At 44.4% G+C, this 18994-nt stretch overlaps 1 protein-coding gene across 2 annotated transcripts in view; it reads left to right on the top strand.

Annotated features, from left to right (window-relative positions):
• LOC144139553 (uncharacterized) overlaps nucleotides 1–18994 on the top strand; it is a 68102-nt gene that overhangs the window by 23513 nt on the left and 25595 nt on the right. For both annotated transcript variants that reach the window (XM_077671858.1, XM_077671857.1), the window contains 3 exons: nucleotides 283–382; nucleotides 12745–12854; nucleotides 14184–14222. In XM_077671858.1, the coding sequence (XP_077527984.1) occupies nucleotides 283–382; nucleotides 12745–12854; nucleotides 14184–14222 (249 nt within the window). The remainder of the gene's footprint in view (nucleotides 1–282; nucleotides 383–12744; nucleotides 12855–14183; nucleotides 14223–18994) is intronic.

The raw sequence follows: 18994 nt of genomic DNA, 5'->3' as shown, positions 1-18994 counted from the left end.
ATTTATTCATCAGTGTAAATAATGTGGGTCCACAGCTGTTCCCTAAGTCTGCCGCAAATTTATTATAGAGCTGGATGTGTAATGGAAAACAGCGCATGTTGAATGGTCTTAGTGCCGGTATTATATTCGAAGCCTCACGTAATAGAACTATCAATATTCCTTACATAATTAAAAAAATTGAGATCTTCTAAGGATCAACAAAAACTTATTCGTTTCGCTTTGTTTTCTTATTAGGGCTTCAGCTACTAGGACTTTACCTAAAAACTTGTTTTATTTTTTCAGTGCACAAGTAAAATAATGAAGTCAGTCGGATCCTACGAGGTGGCATTAAAGGCACTCGAAGATATATTATACTCGCTAATGAAATACCCACCTGCATACAGTGAGTTCCTTCATTTTTGGTTCATTATACCTCCAATGCTACTCTGCAAAGTTTCGCCTGAGGATAACGGTCCGGTGTAGCGCTCGCTCGATATGCGTTTAAAATAGAATAAAATAAATTTGGCCGTTAAAAATCAGCCCATGTGTGAGGGGTAGAAACCACCGTAGGAGAAGCCGTGTTTTGTGATTAGCGTTTAGGAGTATCAGTATGTCATCCTAATAAATTTGGGAGGCAAAAATGGAAAAGTTTGTAACATAGGAGACGTAATGTGAGCTCACTTTGCTAGCGAAAATTTATGAGACCAAAATCGTTTTTAAGGTAAGTAGCACTAGAGGTACGCGAGCTCTGTGTGTATATAAATTTTGAAGCTTGATGCTCAATAGATTCAAGAAGTTTTCCACATATTTTATTGATATGAGAAACAGACCACGCAAACCTATTCGAGATTCAGGGAAATCGGAATCAGGTATACTAACCCTTCACGAAAGGAGGGGGAAGACGTGAGTTCTGTCTGAGTTAGGAAAGAACACTGTTTTGATTGCTAAAAACAGTTTTATGTGAGATTATCACTTTGTCCGGTCGTTGCACCCATACATAATACTTATATTAACGCACAAAAACTATTTTGCACTTCTAAATACCATTTTTTGGGCATAAATAGAATTTTCTTTGATAAAAATACAGATAGATGTACAGTTGTGTTTTATAGCCGTTTTTTCTCATTTCTAGGCCATGTTTCTTTATTGTCTGTGTTATTTCAGAGAATGTGTGATTCATTAGGCGACATTTTTGGGCGGTAAAAGCATGGCCTCTTAAACGAGCGAATACCTGCCGATACCTTCGTATGAAGGTCGCGATATAAAATAGAAGCACTAATTTATTTGTTTGTTTAGTTTTTAAAATTACATCGATTCCGCTGGAGACGGTGGAGACCGGAGTGGGAAAAGGGTGTAAAATTCCCAAGTCACATGGCATTGGGTGCGGAGATAACACAATGACCAATAAGCAATGAAAATATACACGGTTTTTGACATCAACCCTTCTAAAATAACCTACCGATGGAATAAAAATGCGGAATTTGTGCATCTGTGCCTACTTTGTTATCCCGTATTGTTTTTAAATGTTTCAGGGTCCTCTTGGCGTGATATGTAAGATGGGGCCGACAAAAACATTATGAAGATGCACATGAAGATAAAATTACAGAAAAAGATATTGAAAGCTCTTGCGGCCCAAGATTAGGACCAAGCAATGTTGCGTCTATGTTAAACACACCAGCTGCTTGATGATAGTTAGTTATGATGAAAAAGAACCACTTAGTTGTTGATTGCTTTTTTCCATTACCAGAAATTCGTGGCCTCGGTCTTATATCGAGGCCGCATACCCGAGCTTTGAACGGATAAGCCTTTTGTAGAGTTGTAGTTTGATGTTTGAGGGTGTTGAAGAAAAATTTCGCTTTGCCTATCCTAATAGGACGTTTCCATTGTTTGGTATGAACGTAAGAAGTTCGTCTCATGAAATAATATAGGAACTAAAAATTTCTATATACTTGTAAGAGCTTACGGTGTCGGGAATGTGTTGAAAGGTTATAGGGGGAGAAAGGTGCATTATTGTCTGTAACATCCATTAGTTTACATTTAATATGAATGAATCCTTTATTTCCACTTATATAAATCAATATACACGGATATTTGCGTATAAAATGTATCTCATAGTGTAATATACAGATATTGAGTATAAGACACATTATCACCCATTTCTTGCACCATGATGATTCTGCGTTCAGATATGGCTTGAATGCTAGAAAATCGTTCCTTGTGTTACGATAAGCCGCACAGTCATTAGCCAACAAGGTAATGGAAGTATGCATTCTAGAAGGAAGTGATCTAATTTAAATAAATAAAAATGAAGTGGGCCGAGCACACACTCCTGACCTCGGACTCCTGTCCTCTGTCCAGTCCTGCGGACAAAGATGACTCCAAATGATAAACTATTACGAACTGAAACACATTAATTATAACAACAGAACGAGGCGAGTACATTAATCAAGCTTAGGCTTACTTAAATTCGAAAGCACAAGCTTCTATGCGACTTTGTCGAACGCTTTGCTGAAATCGATACATATACAACCTACCACCGTGCCACCATCAAGAATGCTCTGAAGGGCGTAAGTAAATCATGCTAGCTAAGTTTGACACGAATAATGTTTGCGCCATCCATGTTGTGATGTCTGAAAAAGGTGATCGTCCAGGTGTAAGCCGATTTGATACGATAAAATGTATTCAACGATTTGGCATCAAATGCAAGTTGAGGTTTTCGGTTGCTAGATATAATTTCTTGCTTAGCACCGGGTTTATCATCAGAAAGCACGTTTACAATATTCCACTCACTGAGAAGAATGCCACATTGAAAATATTGTTTAAACATTTTGTTCAAAGCATATAATTAATACATTTTGGTTTTTCTCAAAAATGTGCAATAACATTATCGACACCAAGCGGAAGACAGTTTTAGGGTATCAGGGACATTAGTAGCACCAGCTGGAATAATAACTACAGGAGCCATTGAAGAAATCTTCTGTTTATCAACATGTGCGTCAGCTGTACGATCACCAACTGAAAAAGCTGGCATAAACAATTGTTGAAAGGAGAACAACACCACGATGCTGACTAGGTGTAGCCATTGAAAGAAACAATTGATATTGTTAGCATCCTTCCGGACGCCTTGCAAAAGTCGCCCAAATTGGCGTTACTTACTATGGATTATTGGCGGTAATATGCTTAAAAATCTTTACCTTTCACAACAAGAATGTAATCGGTATTTGCACGGCAATACGCCCGCCATCGTTCCGGCTGTTTGGTGCGCTTTGAAGCGGGAACCATTCGTTTTTCTTGTTGGAGAGTTTGGACGGTGTCCTACTTTACCAGTGTGCTCAGTTGTTTTTTAAGGCGCGCACGAGCACATGATTGGCTGCTAAGTCATGTTTTTTGTTTTGAAATGATTCCAAATTTCTTCTACTCAGCGCCTCGCAACATGTTCGACAAATTCGTCAAATAGGTACAATAATGCGGAATTTGATTAAAACGTACTCAGCGTTGGCATCATCACGGATATAATTGATGTTCAATTATATCCGTGATGATGCCAACGCTGCTCGGCCTTCAAAAGGCCGAGCTGTTTTACCCGCTCGTGAATTATCCAACGCAAACAAACAGAACCTCCAATTGAAAAAAAATGTCCCCCTTGGTGGGTATCAATCCTGGACCCTCGCGTTGTAAAACCGACGTGGATCTGATAGAGCTATCATTGCAACCCAACCTACAAAATTTCGTTTGCTTTACTCATAGCGTTGGCTCTGCACTTGGCCACCGGTTATAGCGCATCCCAACGCGGCCCTCTTGGCAAACATGGTCTACGTCGACCACTTCGCCAAGCATGTTAGTAAAAATTAAAAACAGCTTACACCAAGATATAAGCCTGAGGTCACAGCAGAGGTGTTTGTGCAGCTCGCTGTTTCTTCAGCCTTGTGCTACAACTGCAAGCTGCACCCATTTTTTGAATTGGCAGTGGCAAACGTAAAGCGAAATGGAGCAGTGAGTGGTCCCTGCTAAATGGTAAAACTGACATCGATGTGACGGCGTCAAAGGTCATGTCAGAACTCGGTTAAGAGTGTCAGCGGGATGTGCAGAACAAGTTGTGAGCTGAATGTCTATTTGGGTGTAGTAGAACTCTGAAAAAAAAACAATTAGCTCTGGTTCGGTTGCTTTAATGCCAAGAGCGGGGCTATAAACAGTGTGGGCTATATACTGGTTTATTTGAAGCACGCAAGAGCAAGATCATTGGGTAAGAGAAGCCGGTGGAAATGACATTTAGACATCGTGACGGCTGTTAACAAAGGAATGATGACTGGTTGGTGTCTACAGCATGCTCCTATTACGATTTTATGGTGCTTACGCGGGACTGTTACCTACGTTATTTCAATATTACTAGAGACCGGAACCGATGATGATGCTACACTTGTCAAACATCACAGAAGATCAAGTTTTCGCGCCTTGATCGATCTTCCTAACGACTATGAATGCAAGCGACTTCTTTATCTACAACATCAGTATCAGCTTTCGCGATTCCAATATCCTTACTGTTTACAGATGCTTCCAGCTTCCTTGAGCAGGTGTCAGGTGGCTATTTGTACCCGTTTTTTACGGTTGTACATGTACCCCACTCTATTTCACTGTACGAGAATATAACGGTACCTCCCCGTGATTTTGTTCCGTTTTAGTATTTTTTTGTTAATCAAAGAAACTAGCTCATCCTAGCCCTTATAAGATCCTCATCTCAGGGCCCGGCGCTCATTTCGACATCCATCCCGGCATGCACAGAGTAACAAATAATGCAAAACATTTTGATGGACATACAAAACAGCGCAAAAAACGACGACTGAGAAAGAAGGGCACAGGCGAGCGCTGACAAACAAGCGAGCGTAATTAGTGGCGGCTTGCTTATAAATACGCTTGTCGCACACGAAATAATACAACAAAAACAGAGGATTTACACAAACATGAGATAGACATAACCACATCATCTCGTTTCTAACACTCCCACGTTTACCCTTTCAAGTATTTTATCACTTTTGATGTTAATGCCAACGACGGCTTACTGACGCATTTTTCTTCCTTTATAGTAATTTCGAATAGCACTGCGTCAATAAACCGTCCGGAAACAATGCTTCAGTAAGCCGTCGGTGGTATTAACACTAAAAGAGATAAAATACTTGAAAGGGTAAATGTGGGAGTGTAGAAACGACCCGATGTATGACGTCCATCTGTTTGTAAATCCTCTTTTTTTGTATATTTTGTGTGTGAGAATTGTATTTATAGCCAAGGCGCAATAAATTACGCTCAGTTGTTTGTCAGCGCTCATCTGTGCCCCTCTTTCTTAGTCGTCGTTTTTTGCGCTGTTTTGTATGTTCAGAGTGAATCAACTGGTCCCACTCGAGACGCTCATTCATGTTTATAGGGCAAGGAATGCGCAGAAACCCAGTTATTGCTGGAGCACTTACAATACAAATCTGGGCTGCGAATTACGTGCATGGAGAGCAAAAGCACATTTGGCAGGTCCGCAATCTCGTTACTCTTTGTTGCCCGCTGTCAAAGAACGATAAAAGTCTGGTACTTGTGAGCAAGTGATCCGATGATGTCAAGGACGATGCCGATCTTGAATCCTAAAGGGGGTGAGTTAAGTTTCCAGGGGTTTTTCATTGATGTGCCGGGACTCGTTTTTTAGGCTGGCTGCAGCCCTAGATTACGCAGGAGTGAGCGCCACCAAGATTCTGATGACGCGCCATGCTGCGGTGGTGCATGTCGATAACATCTACATCAAAAAGCAAATGAAAAGTTGGCACATCCTTATTTGAGCTGCTGTTTTCTCCCCGAAATGAACAAGAAGACAACCTATAATTGCCTCTGAGAAGATTATAGCGGAAGAATGTTTGTTTAGCATAGCTAAACGTCTAACGGTTCAACAAAGCATAGTTGAAACAGTTCCAGACGACTTTAAATGTTCAACAGGAACAATTTTAACTACGATAATTTATTGGGTACCATGTTAAATGCTGGTTTAAAGGCTACGAAAACTTGGCAACAAAATATTAGGCTCACAACTTGAGCTAATGGTAATACAAAAACGAAAATTCCAGTTTCACATCAACGCTGGCTGAGCAATTCCTGTTACCCGAAGCGCTGTCTCCTTGTTACTCTGCATACTGCCGCAATATTCATAATCAACTGTTGGAGCGAGGTTGCTCTGTGGCCTTGGGGACATGTCTCTGCTAGCAACGCTTATATCGGCGTTCTACTCCCCAGCTTATAAAACGTTTTACACTTGTTTGTTTGAAAAATATCCCTTTCGATCATTTGTAAGCAATATGTTCGCAAATCGTTCATTCGTGGTGAGGAGACTATCACAACCCCCTAAATTGTTAATGTTGTGCCTCTAAGAGCAATAGCTGGTCTTCGCAGTTTCGGATAGGGAATGCCGCATATTGAGATCGCTGGTGCAGTGTCATCGCACAGGTGTTTCTGAAATTACTGCTGCCAAAACTGAAAACCTGTACGTCAGTGAATAAACTCTCTGATTGTTTCGGGGCGTGAGCAAGTTGCTATAGTGGACGGTAGCTAGAAACTTGTATAAAAAACTGGAGAACTGCAAAAATTTGTGTTCAGTCAGAACACTTTTTATTCTTTCAGTTAGTAAATCAGAAATACAATTTTTTGGGTTGGTAAATTGCAAACTTTATTCATACTTTTCATTCATAAACGTTTTTGGAGTTATAGACTGTTTTCGCTTTTAGAAGACATGTAACACTGTCCGGTTTTAAAGAATGGGGTGTGCCACAGCTAGTGGCTACTCGGCGTAAACTGCAGCATGGCATTTCTTTGTGGGCAGTGACATGATCGCTAGCATGTTTTATCTAAGGGCGGATTGTTTGTCATCTTCAAACACCGCCACACTATTAACGGTACCTATACCCGCAAGGGTATGCACTGACTACGTGGAAACCGACGTAACCACTAGGCGGAGCCAGGAACCTTGTTAGAGTAAGAAGAGGTTCTGGCTGCTTGCTTGCTACCGCGTGTGCCCTATACTGAATAAACGTTTTCTGTTTAGCATGTCCAAGACCATCTGTCGCTCTCATGGCAGTTTGGTGGAGTGTTCTGGGTATCCAACTCACGTACGTCGGTCGAGTACCACCTCAGTGGACACAGCACCAGCTGACAAGGCTAGCCGACGGCTGCGAAGCTTGGAACCAGAGTTTGGGGCTTTCACGACACCTGTCAGGTCAGCCGACTTCTACCGCGACCCAAACAAGCTATTTGGTAGGAGTAGCTCAACCGCTTTTACGGCATTTTACGGGGATAGCTTTGAGGCCGTCGACGATTGGCTTAACAGCCTTGAACAGGTGGCCTCATTCAATTAATTGGAAGATCGTCGAAAACTCAGGAATGTCTATTACTCTCTGGAAGACGCGGCTCTGACCTGGTTCGAAAACCATGTATCCACCCTGAATACTTGGTACGAATTTCGGCGACAGCTTTTGGCTACATGCCGCAGCAGTGAACGAAGGCAGCGGGCTGAGATGGCCCTTCCGTCACTTCAGCAGGGTCCAAACAAGACTGTCGCAAATTTAGTAGAACACAAGTGCCGACTGTGTAGACGGGCTGACACAAATATGCCGGATGAAAAAAAAGGTACGACATTTGATGGGCATGCGAGGATTACCACATGATGCCCCTCGACTCCGCCATGGCGAAAGACCGACTTAAATTAGGCAGTACGTGGCTTCCCATCTCCTCCCTCCGCCGCAGCAGCAATGCCAGTGCTGACTGCCTTCCCCGCACTGTTTCACGTCCCCTCGGTGCCGACTCACGACTACGACGACTTCAGAGGCCGGTGGAAGGTGCCGTAGAACCCCGCCGCTGCCCCCCTCCGGGGAAACTCAGGCCGCCGTCTTCCGGAGGTAGGGTTGCGTGGAGGTGGTCCCTCCCTCAGGTGGTCCGTGCAGTTGATCTCTCCCTCAAGCGAGAAAAGTGCCACATCACCTTCAAAACACTTAAGTTTCTTGGTGATGTGTCGAGCTCTGAGGGAGGAAGCCCAGACCCCGAGACGACGTCTGCGGTAAGCTCGTACCCAACGCCAACTGACAAACGTCCGGTCCGCCGATTCCTGGGTCTGCGCTTATTATCAAAGATCTGTGGCCACCTTTTAAAAATCGCGGAGCCCTAACTCACACGACAAGGGACAATGTAACTTTCGTTTTGGGAGAACAGCAGTGCATAGCTTTCGATGATGTCGGGAGTAGCATGCAAACGATCCCTATACTTGGTCAGTTTGACGACGATGCCAAGACGTTGCTGCACACAGATACAAGCAACGTTGGTCTCGGCGCCATCTTAGTACAGTGACAAGAGGGAATTAAGCGAGGGGTTGCCTAGGCAAGTCGCCCTGTGTCACGGGTGGAGAGAAACTACTCAACGACAGAAAAGGAGTGCTTAGCGGTAGCATGGGCGATCAAAAAGTTCGGACCCTACTTGTACGGTTGTCCATTTTGCGTCGTTAGTGACCATTATGGCTTGTGCTGCGGGCAAGTCTCAAAGGTCTTTCAGGATTACTTGCACTGTAGAGCCTCAAGCTTCAGGATATTTCGATATCCCCATTGTGTATAAATCGGGGTTTTGGCACACCGACGCCGACGGCTTGTTCCGAGCTCCCCATGAGGATAATCCTGATAACCCGGAACAGGGCAATGCTTTGCTTGGAGTTTTTTAAGTACAGATCTTGCCCAGCAACCAAGAGAAGACTCGGAGCTTCAGCCACTCATTGAGTACCTCGAGGGATGTAGCGCGCTTATTCCTCGATTTTTAGTCGCCTATTTTCGTCTTTCGTTCTCCAGGAAGGCGTGCTCGTTAAAAAAGGGTTCTACCCTGCGAAATACGAATACCTTCTGGTTGTACCAACATACCTGCGCGAGGTTCTACACGCTTGCCACGACCAGCTCTCGTCGGAGCGCTTAGGCTTCGCTCGCACAATGTCGCGAATCCGCCAGAAGGGCTACTGGCCAAACTTAGCCGTGAAAATTACGTCACAACGTGCCGGGATTTCCAGCGCCACAAATCTATGTCTACTCGGCCAGCCGGCTTCTTACAGTCTATCGATCTCCCCAACCTGCCATTTCAACAGATCAGAATGGATTTACTCGGCCCATTTCTTTGGTTGTCAACTGGAAACAAGTGGATTGTGGTCGCTACCGACTACCTTACACGATACTTAAAAGCAAAGGAACTACCATCACGAACGTCAGCGGAAATTGCGAGATTATTCCTTCACAGTATCGTGCTCCCCCATGGTGCCCCAGCAGTCGTCATTACTGACCAAAGAACTGTGTTTACATCAGCGTTTACTAAAAAACTAACGAAACTTACGTACACCTACCACCGCCGCACAACTGCATACCACCCCAAACGAACGGTCTAACCGAGCGGCTAAGACAATTATAATATGATTTCCCTGCATACGTACGATGATCAGAAGACCTGGGATGAGGTACTACCATGTGTTGTATTCGCATACAACATGGCTCCGCAGAAAACAACCGGCTTCACCAATTGTCATCTAGTGCATGGTCTGGAGGTCGCCACAATACTTGATGCGACGCTTTTGCCCAGTGGAACTGAAGCACCCATTTCGGGCGCTGAAGAAATCACTAGGTGTGCCGAAGCAGTTTGCAACCTCGCATGATATAGAATATACAATCAGCTAAAAATCTATGCATACCGATGTACCAGCCGGCGCACAGACGTGGTTTACCAGTACGAAGAGCCTGTGTGCCTTCGACAGAAATCCGAAAAACTGTTGCGCCGCTACTTCGACACCTACAAAGTGGTGCGTCAACTCAGTGAGGTTACGCACTACGTAGTTTCCGAAGTAACTGTTCGATCTCGACGGAGAGCCTTTCAAGAAGTTGTTCCTGTGGCCACGATGAAGCTGTACTACTCACGTTATGTGCCAATGCCCGTTCAACGGACTTGATGGAATTCAGCGGCCCAAGTTGCAACCTCACAGACACTTCCAAGACTGTGAAGAACTGTCGGAACTATACTAAAATTGTGTTCTGTTTTCAGCCTTCGTGTTTATTGTTACACTTTTCGTTCGCGTCAAGTCAATGCTTTTTGAAGGAGAGGGTAGTTCCCCACCCAGCACGGTAATTATGCCGGCAAGGGTATGCGCCTAATACAGGTGAAACCGCCATAACGACTAAGCAGAGCGGGGAACCTTGTTAGCGGAAGAAGAGGTTCTGCGTGTTTGCTAACTACCGTGAGTGCCCTATACTATTTAAAACTAGTCTTCTGTTTCGCAAAACCAAGACCATCTGTTGCTCTAGTGACAATGCATAGTGGTTCATGTATATGTTGTCCATCTGGTTCGAAATATTGACGTTCGTTGTTTTCACCTTGAAAAGATTGACGCTGTCCTGCACACTGCTATATCCCAACTATGTCCAACCGGACGTTACTTACTACAAGCAGGGAACTGGACCTCCCCCAACTTCTACTTTTTGGTCATCACAAGCGGAACACGCGAAGGATAGCGCTATCTCGTCTACCTTGCCGCCTCCCCCTCACTCGCTTTAATGGGCCGCAAGTGGGGTACATGGTGAACAGCTTGACGACGTGTAACATAAAACCCTTCGGCGAGCCCTGGCAGAATTCAGAAGCAGCAGCTGCCCGGCAACACTAGAAGGAGAGTCAAAGAAAACTGCGCCTAATTTATTGAACAAAAACACTCATATTAATTCCCTGGAACTCAAGAGGGTTCGTCTGCGAGACCGTGTGAATTAAAAGTCAACATTTTCGGGCGTGATCTCAAACCATTGAGTTGCAGTTGTCCTTAAAGAAAAATGTAAGGTTATGCTCGGTTTTAAAAATAGCATACAACCGGGGCTATGTCGCAGATGGTGAAGGTTGTGAGGGATTCTACTTCAGCGCGAACACCATTGTCGTTGCAGAGCCCCGAGGATCAAAAAGCATCCGTTACGTATTGATACGCATATAAATTTCACTAGGAAGAGCACGTCAAATTGTACTCTCCTCATTAAGTTGTGAAACAAGATTCAACAGTTTTTTGCGAATGATCATTCGCATAAAGGATCACAAATAGAGTATCGACATTGTAGCTTTGTAGAATTAACGGACTCGTGAGCAAAGCCATTTGTTGCAAAGCTGTGAACTTCTGGAATCTGTAGCGGCATCAAACCTTAGTATTTGCCTGCTTCCTACGGTAATCTAGAAGATAACAAGGTGCACTGGCTGGTAGTCCTGAAGTTGTTCTGCCTGCTGTTAGAGACACTCGCCCCAGTCATGACGACAGCGTCAATTCTTGTCCTTCGCGAAGAAGCCGATCGGACAACATTGCTACCGCTGCCAGATAGCTGACCTCGCGGCAATGGCAAACCCTGTCGGCATCTTGCTACACCGTCCTTGATAACTCGGAGCACGAAACTGTTAATATGCGAGGATCTCAGACTTTCTTGCTTCTTCATGTTTTTTTTAAAGCAGAGGTTTCTATGTTTCACAGGTTATGACTGTAGTTAACTCAAAACCCACTGCAGGTAAGCCAACTTTCTCGGACAATGATAGGGAAAAATAAAATTTTGGACTATGATGATGATCGTGGGTGAAATAAAAGAAACAAAAACGCTCCCTCAGGTTAGAACACAACCTGGTTCCCTCGCTTAATGGAGCCGACGTTTATCCAATGCTTAGCACGTTTATCCAATGCTTATCATCATTCACTTCGTGGAGATTTCGGGATTTTTTTGGTTAGCTCCGACCCCAAAATAGAAATCAATGTCCGCCGACTGGCCGAAGACGCCGCTCGCTTCCAAGGGCCGGAGGCTACCATCTGAAGGGGAGGAATCCAGGAAGAATCACACCCCTTCCCTTTTAAGAAAATTTCGGAAAAAAAATTTCGGTTAAACCTCAAAGTTATCACGATGATAATCATCATCATAATGATGCTATCTTCAATCACGGCGAGCTCTTCAAAGCAGCATTGTTTAGGTGATTGATTTATTATAGGAGTTAACTCGCTGACGCTACACAGGCGATGAGGTGCGCCGTAGTGGAGGGCGCCGGAGTAATTGACTACCTGGGGATCTTTCGCGTGCAGCGAAACGTCGAACTCACGGGCGTTTGTGTTTTTCGCATCCATCATACAAGCGGCCGCCGCGGCTGGGAATGGAACCCGAATCCTTGCGCCCACCAGCACAACGCCATAGCCACTGAACAACCACAGAGAGTGGTTGTTCAGGTGGGGAATGCGTTTCTACTCCTGTGGCTGCTCGGCTTTCCCGTTTCCCTCTTCGAGGTTAATCTTAAGCTCTTCCGGCGTTCATCACCACGCGTAGCAAACCTTGCTGACCTTATCTTTCAATCTTATTCTCCGCTGACAGCTCACCAAAATCTGCGCTGACAGCTCACCAAATACATCTCTGTCCCGTGTCTGCAGAGATATTTTAGAACCTCTGCAGTTAAATCGTAAGGAATCAGCTAGCATGTCGTACGAAATGCCATTTACCAATACTGAAATTTAAAGGAAGGGATTCACATGTAGCTTAAAAAACGCTGTTGGTGCATCTCTTGAGCACTGCCTCATATATTTGAACGGCAATGTTCCACCTCGGTGACTGTTGCAAAGATAACACCACAAATATAAGTAATTTACTAAGATATTAGGTTGTATTATGTGTAAATTCTGGAGGATGTACCTAATAAACTGTTTTCTCTCTACCTTCGGACGCGTTGCTCCAGGATATTCCGAACGCTTGAAAGGTGCGCTTCAATCTGTAAAGAAAGAAGTTCCCTTTCTCAAGTCGGAAAAAGAAGTACATGTGCCTCTACCAAGCACCGTTGCTAACCAGGTAAAGTTGCAAACACTTCCCAAAGAAAGCGGAGGAATCCTCAATCACACTTTACAACGGCACAATGCATGGTATAGAGCGCCAGAAGAAACCTTTTCTAGTAGACACTGCTATGCTGACAGAGCAATGCATACAACAATGCCATGTTAACGCCCACATACGTCAGGAATTGCAATAGCTCTGCTATCAGCAGAATATTATGCCCGCTTAATCACGCATTTGCTTCAGCAGATACTAGCAAAACCACTGATAATTTAGATCGTTAATTATGTGCAAATCAGTGCTGGATAATCTAGGAAAACAAAAGGAGCAAAAATTGCATAGCGCCAATGTTGTGTTGCTTTCTCTTGCTCATCTGGTAATTTCTCAAATAATGCCTAAAAGCCAGGCAGCCGCAATACCCGTACTAATCAGATTTTAAAATTGGCGCTAATATCGCACTTACGAACGTTTTAGAGACGGCGAATTGTTCTCTTTTAACAAAATTCTATTCATTGTGGGCTCTTGCATGCCAATTTTGGTACAGTGTACAATGCTCACTTAAAATATTTCGGACACGGGAGTTGCAATATTAGGCAAGTATTATTTAACCATCCACAATTGTACAAGCGAAAGCCGTAAATTATGCAGAGGACCACTGGTTTAAATGTTACACCAGAAATAACCCTACATGGATTCCTAGCTAATAATTAGCCCCTACCAGGACGGTTGCTTTGCACCGAACCAGCAAACGTATTCGCGTGGGCTGTTTATTATGACATCTAAAAGACCAGAGAAGGAAAAGGCACTGTCTGGTCCACACGCAGCACAGGAGCACGGACTACAGAGTTCTCTTCAGCAGTAAGCTTCAATGTGACAGTATTATAGCAATCTGTTATGTAAAAAACACAGGTGGTGAAGAGGGTGCAACAACAATAATGTGTTATACTTCCTTTTTGGGGCAGTAACTCGCTTTGGGAAAGATGACAAAGGAAAGTATTGAAGTGTGTTGAAGGTAGACATTTATGTAGCGAAAGTTTTATGCTTTTTTTTTCCTTTTGAGAGGCTCCAAACGTTCACATTTAATTCCGTGTGTGGCCAGGTTAACTTCTGGTTCATGAATAAATGTCCTCATAACATCGGTCCAGAAAGAGGAATCGAAATTCGACATTACGGATTCTTTTCGCAGACAAGTGTTTAAGAAAACGTATTTTCGAAAGGGGAGAAATTCTGAAGAGGCTGACAGAATGAAGCAAATATCTTAGTTCAAATTATATTGTGCCGTTACACTCAGCCGCTTTCAAACTTTCATGCTTCGTAACAGGGGTGCTCTTTGTTTTATTTGGACAGTGTTTTGACAAGAATTATGACGGGTGTCGTAACACAAAGGTAAGGTTTCTTGTCCACAAAACAACTTATTTAGTTTTTCATCGAGTAGTTTAGTATATACAGGACGTATGTAATGGCCTTGAACTGAGCGGAATCCATCAACGGACATCAACATAGGCAGATTCACAAGGTTTCAAAGGGGGTCATGGAAGCGAATACTACACTACATGTCAGGCTTTATTCCCCTTAATGGTCAAGCGCACTCAAGAAGCCAAATGTACTTCTGGACTTGTATACAGGGATTTCTATTAATTTGTAACAGCTGCTTAAACTATCCCATTCAAATTCAGCGGCGTAAAATTTTGACACCACACTGGAACAATAAGCCAGTGCCTTCTGCGAAGGCTATTTATGCTGCCTACGGTCAGGTGGACAAATTGCACCGTTGTTATAAGGGTGCCAAAAGGTGCAGTGTCACTATGCGGGGCGGAGAAAAAAATAAGTCGCCAAATTCAAATAATAGTGCACTTTGCACTCACAATAAGCTTAAAACACTTCAAATTTGACAGACCTTTTCATTTGCTCTATTTTGCACCATATGCATCTCAATACAAAATCTTTGGGCGCAGGGGCTTTTGGTTGTGGCTTGAGTATACGAACTTTGTAAACTAATGATTTCATTCATCGACCATAAAGCAGAAGTGACAGCGAATCAACAGAAAAGCTTTATTAAATTTCTAAAGTGAAACTCACTTTGAATCCCTAAAAAACTGAAAACGCCTATGAAATGGTATAGGAGAGCATATTACGTTGGCGTGTTTTGTCATTCCGAACTCTGTAGCAACCTTAAACAGAAATCCTAGTCCAGCTTACTTATATGTACTGAATGCACATTCTTACATTTGCGTTTTAAATTTGAGGGAATAGCTCATGGCCTGTTTTTTCAGCTGTCCCTAAGTGCTGCGTGTCCAGATTTACGCAACCAAACAAAATTTGCCCGACATTCTCAATAAAAAGCTGGGCCACAACACATCACGCGGGATGTTTCTGTGCGGGAGCTTTAAGGCAGGGATACAAAAAGGTTTCAGGACAGTGTTAATTTCATTTAGGGCAGGATATATTAACCGTACCAAAAACCTTTCCAGATGTGCATTAGTGTCAGGTATTCAAACCAATTTCACCAAGGTTGTGATACAAGCTGGGTTTCTATAACATAGTTTTCCCACATTGATTGTAGGAAGAGTATGGTTTAAAAATTGTGTTGTTATGTTATTGGCGAGATCACAATGCCTGCACCTAACTAAGCAGCACAAACCGCTTTGGCTCTGCAGTAAGCGCATAAGCAGACAAAAGGACGTTCTCTTGATCTGCACCAGAGCTAATGGCTTAGGTCGCGTTGTATACTCAGCAGTAGAATGCATTACTGTGACAGCAGCACACTTCCAGAGAGAAGTCTCATCAATGTTGGCTTACCACAAAAACGTTCGCGTTTCCAATATTAAATTTACACTCCGGGTCAGGTAGCATTAAATTCTGCAATGTAACTGTTTTCTGTTCGTTTCAATAAAAAAGCCTTGCAAAACAAAGCTTAATTTGCCCCTCTCGCGGCATTTAGTGGGTTCTTTTTCTGGTATTCCCTCTAAGATTTTCCCTCTCAGGCAAGGCGGATCCCTCGCGCCCGCTGTTTTATGGGCGAGAAGGAGCTCCAAACTTCCTCACAAAATCGCCAGAAGGCGCGAACCTCTCCGTAAAGTCAAAATCCTCGCCAACAGATTTTGTTATTGTAACAAAAGTTTAGGCTTACAACGTACATCAGAAATGGTTCTTCATAGGCGCAAAGCATCAGCCTAGCAGGAAATGTGCCCTTTCAGAAGGTGGATGCAGCCAAGGAACCTAAAGCTGAGCATGACGACGTCGGAAATTCAGAGGCACTAAAGATCGAGAACAACAAAGACCAATGTCACGGACAACGCCCCCCCATTGAGTACTAGCAACAGCGACAATGCCAGGGGCACTCTAAACGGATTTTGAGAAAGCCCAAAAAACGCTCATCCTAGGAACGGCAGGAAACGACAACCTCGAAGACCTGTCAGGTTCGCCTGGTTAGCGACGCAAGCAAGGCCACGGAGCCGATAACTATGGCAACAGAACCCAGGCAACAGGCCGCCGATCAAAACGAAGGCAGCATCAGACAACCAATGTTTCATTAGAGACAAGCGCAACATATGAAGAACCCTACCCGCAGGGCCAGTGCGCTTAGACGAACCAACCGTAGCTCTCATCAAAACCTCAGGATGTGCAGAAACCACTTCACTCCGCTACCAAATGATGCCACATGAAAATGGTAAGCCGCTGCGAGAGTGCACCCGCCAAATAATAAACAGCGGTCAAAGTATGCAAGCAATTTCAAATTCAGGGGGATCAAAATAGTATTTTCACAAGGTAATCATTAAACAAAGGACGAGGCTCCAAACCGTCGATCCCCGAGCACTAGGAATCTGCAAGCAGAAATACCTTGTCGAAACGACAGACTACAAGAACAGGGCACGAAGCATGCAGAGACCTGCTACGTTGCGTTCTCGGGCGACAAAATCACACATGGGTTCCTACGAAGGACTTCACCCGAAGAACGTATGCAAGGCCAGCAGTGCGTATAGAAAACATTGAAATGTGACATGCCCGAATGATAGAACACACCCGCATGGCACTTGTGACTTTGAAAAGAACGTGGTGTTACGATTTATTGCGTTGGACGGACATTGCGAATAATTAATTTGAAGAAGAGGATCTTCAGGAGTACATCCATGGGTCAACAAGGGAACTGAAGAAAGACGACGAACTCCGACGACATGTTTATAGCAACAAGATATTCAGACTAAAAAATTCGGTTATGTGGTCTTGTGTGGCTTCTAACTGTTTCGTCAAAACGCCGCTGTGGCAATACCCGGGAAGCCAAAAAATTTGGCTCCAATCCTCACCGGGAAAGTGGTTGGAAAGTGGTTTGAACGACATCCACAACTATCCATGCGACGTCACTTCAATTCAAACACCTGGCTCTACAAATCGTGCAAGCAGAGATTCTGTGAGCCATTACCTGGAATTCGCGGGGGCGGTGTCCCAACTTATGCAGCAGCGTCGGCCACAGCCGGGCTAGAGCACCGAACGCCGCCGCTATAGCCCGTCCGCGAGTCGGGAGAAAGAAAACAGAGAAGAGCGTCTTTCGAACCGTGAGACAGCGTAACCTAGCCATCCTAATGGGCTAGACTGGGGCTACACCACAGCGCAGCAGAAGCGTAGACACGTAAACAATTAGGCAGGTGAGCTTAGTGATTCCCATTTATACCAATTTAAAATGGTTATTTTACTAAGTTTGAGAATCGTGAGAAAGCTGAGGGAACTTTTATAACCCTTATTTATCAGAAACAGATGCTCCTTTCGCCTTTTGTAATGCCTCTTAAAACACAAGCGAATTGGTATTGAGCAATTTAGAAAACGGAGTCCTATTCGTGGCAAGCAGTGCGCAAAGGTAGCGTTCCCTAGAGGCCAGATGTCTGTATGTGGTTTGTACAATTTTTTTCCGCCCTGCAAACCAATCCTTAACATATCTTTGCCATACGACCACTTCATTTTGTCGGGTGTGGGATGCCCATGAACTGCTGTCGAATAAGTTAATTAAGCGGTGCGAAGGAAGCGCGCAATGGACGCGAAGCTGTGGCAAACCAGGCCCAAAACTACCGTCGATAAAGCAGACGACAAAGCCGTACAGCCGGTACGCCTAGCGGCGAGCAGCACATCCGCGCTGTTTACGTTGGGTACATTCGCCAGGCCATCTAAAGGGCGCTCCGCGAGTAAAATCCCTCCGCCCCTCTGCCTCCGCCTCCACCGCGTTGGGGGGTTATTGTCATGCACGCCGTGAAAGAACCGTTGGCTGGGAGAGGTAGAAAGCATTGCTTTAAAAGTCTGCGCACTTCTCTCTAAATTAACCAAATTCCCGGCTACAGTCATCTCGCACCCTTCCTGCTATCCCCCCTTTCACACAAACTTCCTCTTCCCCCCATGGGCCTGTTAAGGTGTCGACAACCCCCCAGACAGACGGTTTTGGGCCCCTTTCCTCCCCTCGTTCCCCAACCCAAGAACGTGAAAGCAAAGGGGCAAGTACGACGGATAAGAGAAGGCCAACCGCAATGTGAAAGCATCGAATGTGCCCACAAGGAGAACGAGGCCTCGGTATAGTGCGAAGCGCAGCATGCATAAGGTAAAAGAAAAGAGAACCCCTCATCGCCAAGCTATCACGCGTCTTATAAATAAAGCAAAAGCGGTTTTGCACATGGCTCATTTAGAATATATCGAATCACACGTGCAGCATCTGCAGTCCAACAATAATAAACTGAGCAAGCTTAACGCTGAGCTGAAAGGTGCCATACCCAAGGAAACTTTTGCGACTAGGTTTGATGGTATTTTGAATTATGAGAGAACGCCCCCATAGGCAAGCTGCGCCAGCTAAAGGCTAAAGAGAACACTGCGGAGTGTACAACGCCTGTGAGGATCTACAGCTGGAGCGCCTTGGGTAGTCAATCACCCTTGCTAGTGCAGTCATCACCATGAAACCTCGGTGAAAATTCCCAAATTACAACTACAAAGTTTAGGGATGAGTTCTGCCAGTGGCTGTGTTTTTGGACGCAGTTCAAGGACGCCGTCTATGATAATCACGGCAAAACCTAAGGCGGGAAATATTTATACATTCGGCCTTTTTCGGGTGGCTCAGTTACTGCTTCTACTGCTTGGTTAAAATCTATTGAAGACGGTTACAAAGACGCTGCGGAGATGCTTTT

This window comes from Haemaphysalis longicornis, unplaced genomic scaffold (assembly GCF_048455015.1).
Source record: "Haemaphysalis longicornis isolate Haplotype H1 unplaced genomic scaffold, Haemaphysalis longicornis Haplotype H1 scaffold_5, whole genome shotgun sequence".
In the NCBI taxonomy this organism is placed as follows: domain Eukaryota; kingdom Metazoa; phylum Arthropoda; class Arachnida; order Ixodida; family Ixodidae; genus Haemaphysalis; species Haemaphysalis longicornis.
The sequence above is the reverse complement of the archived record's forward strand: the minus strand, read 5'-3'. Positions and strand labels throughout refer to the sequence as shown.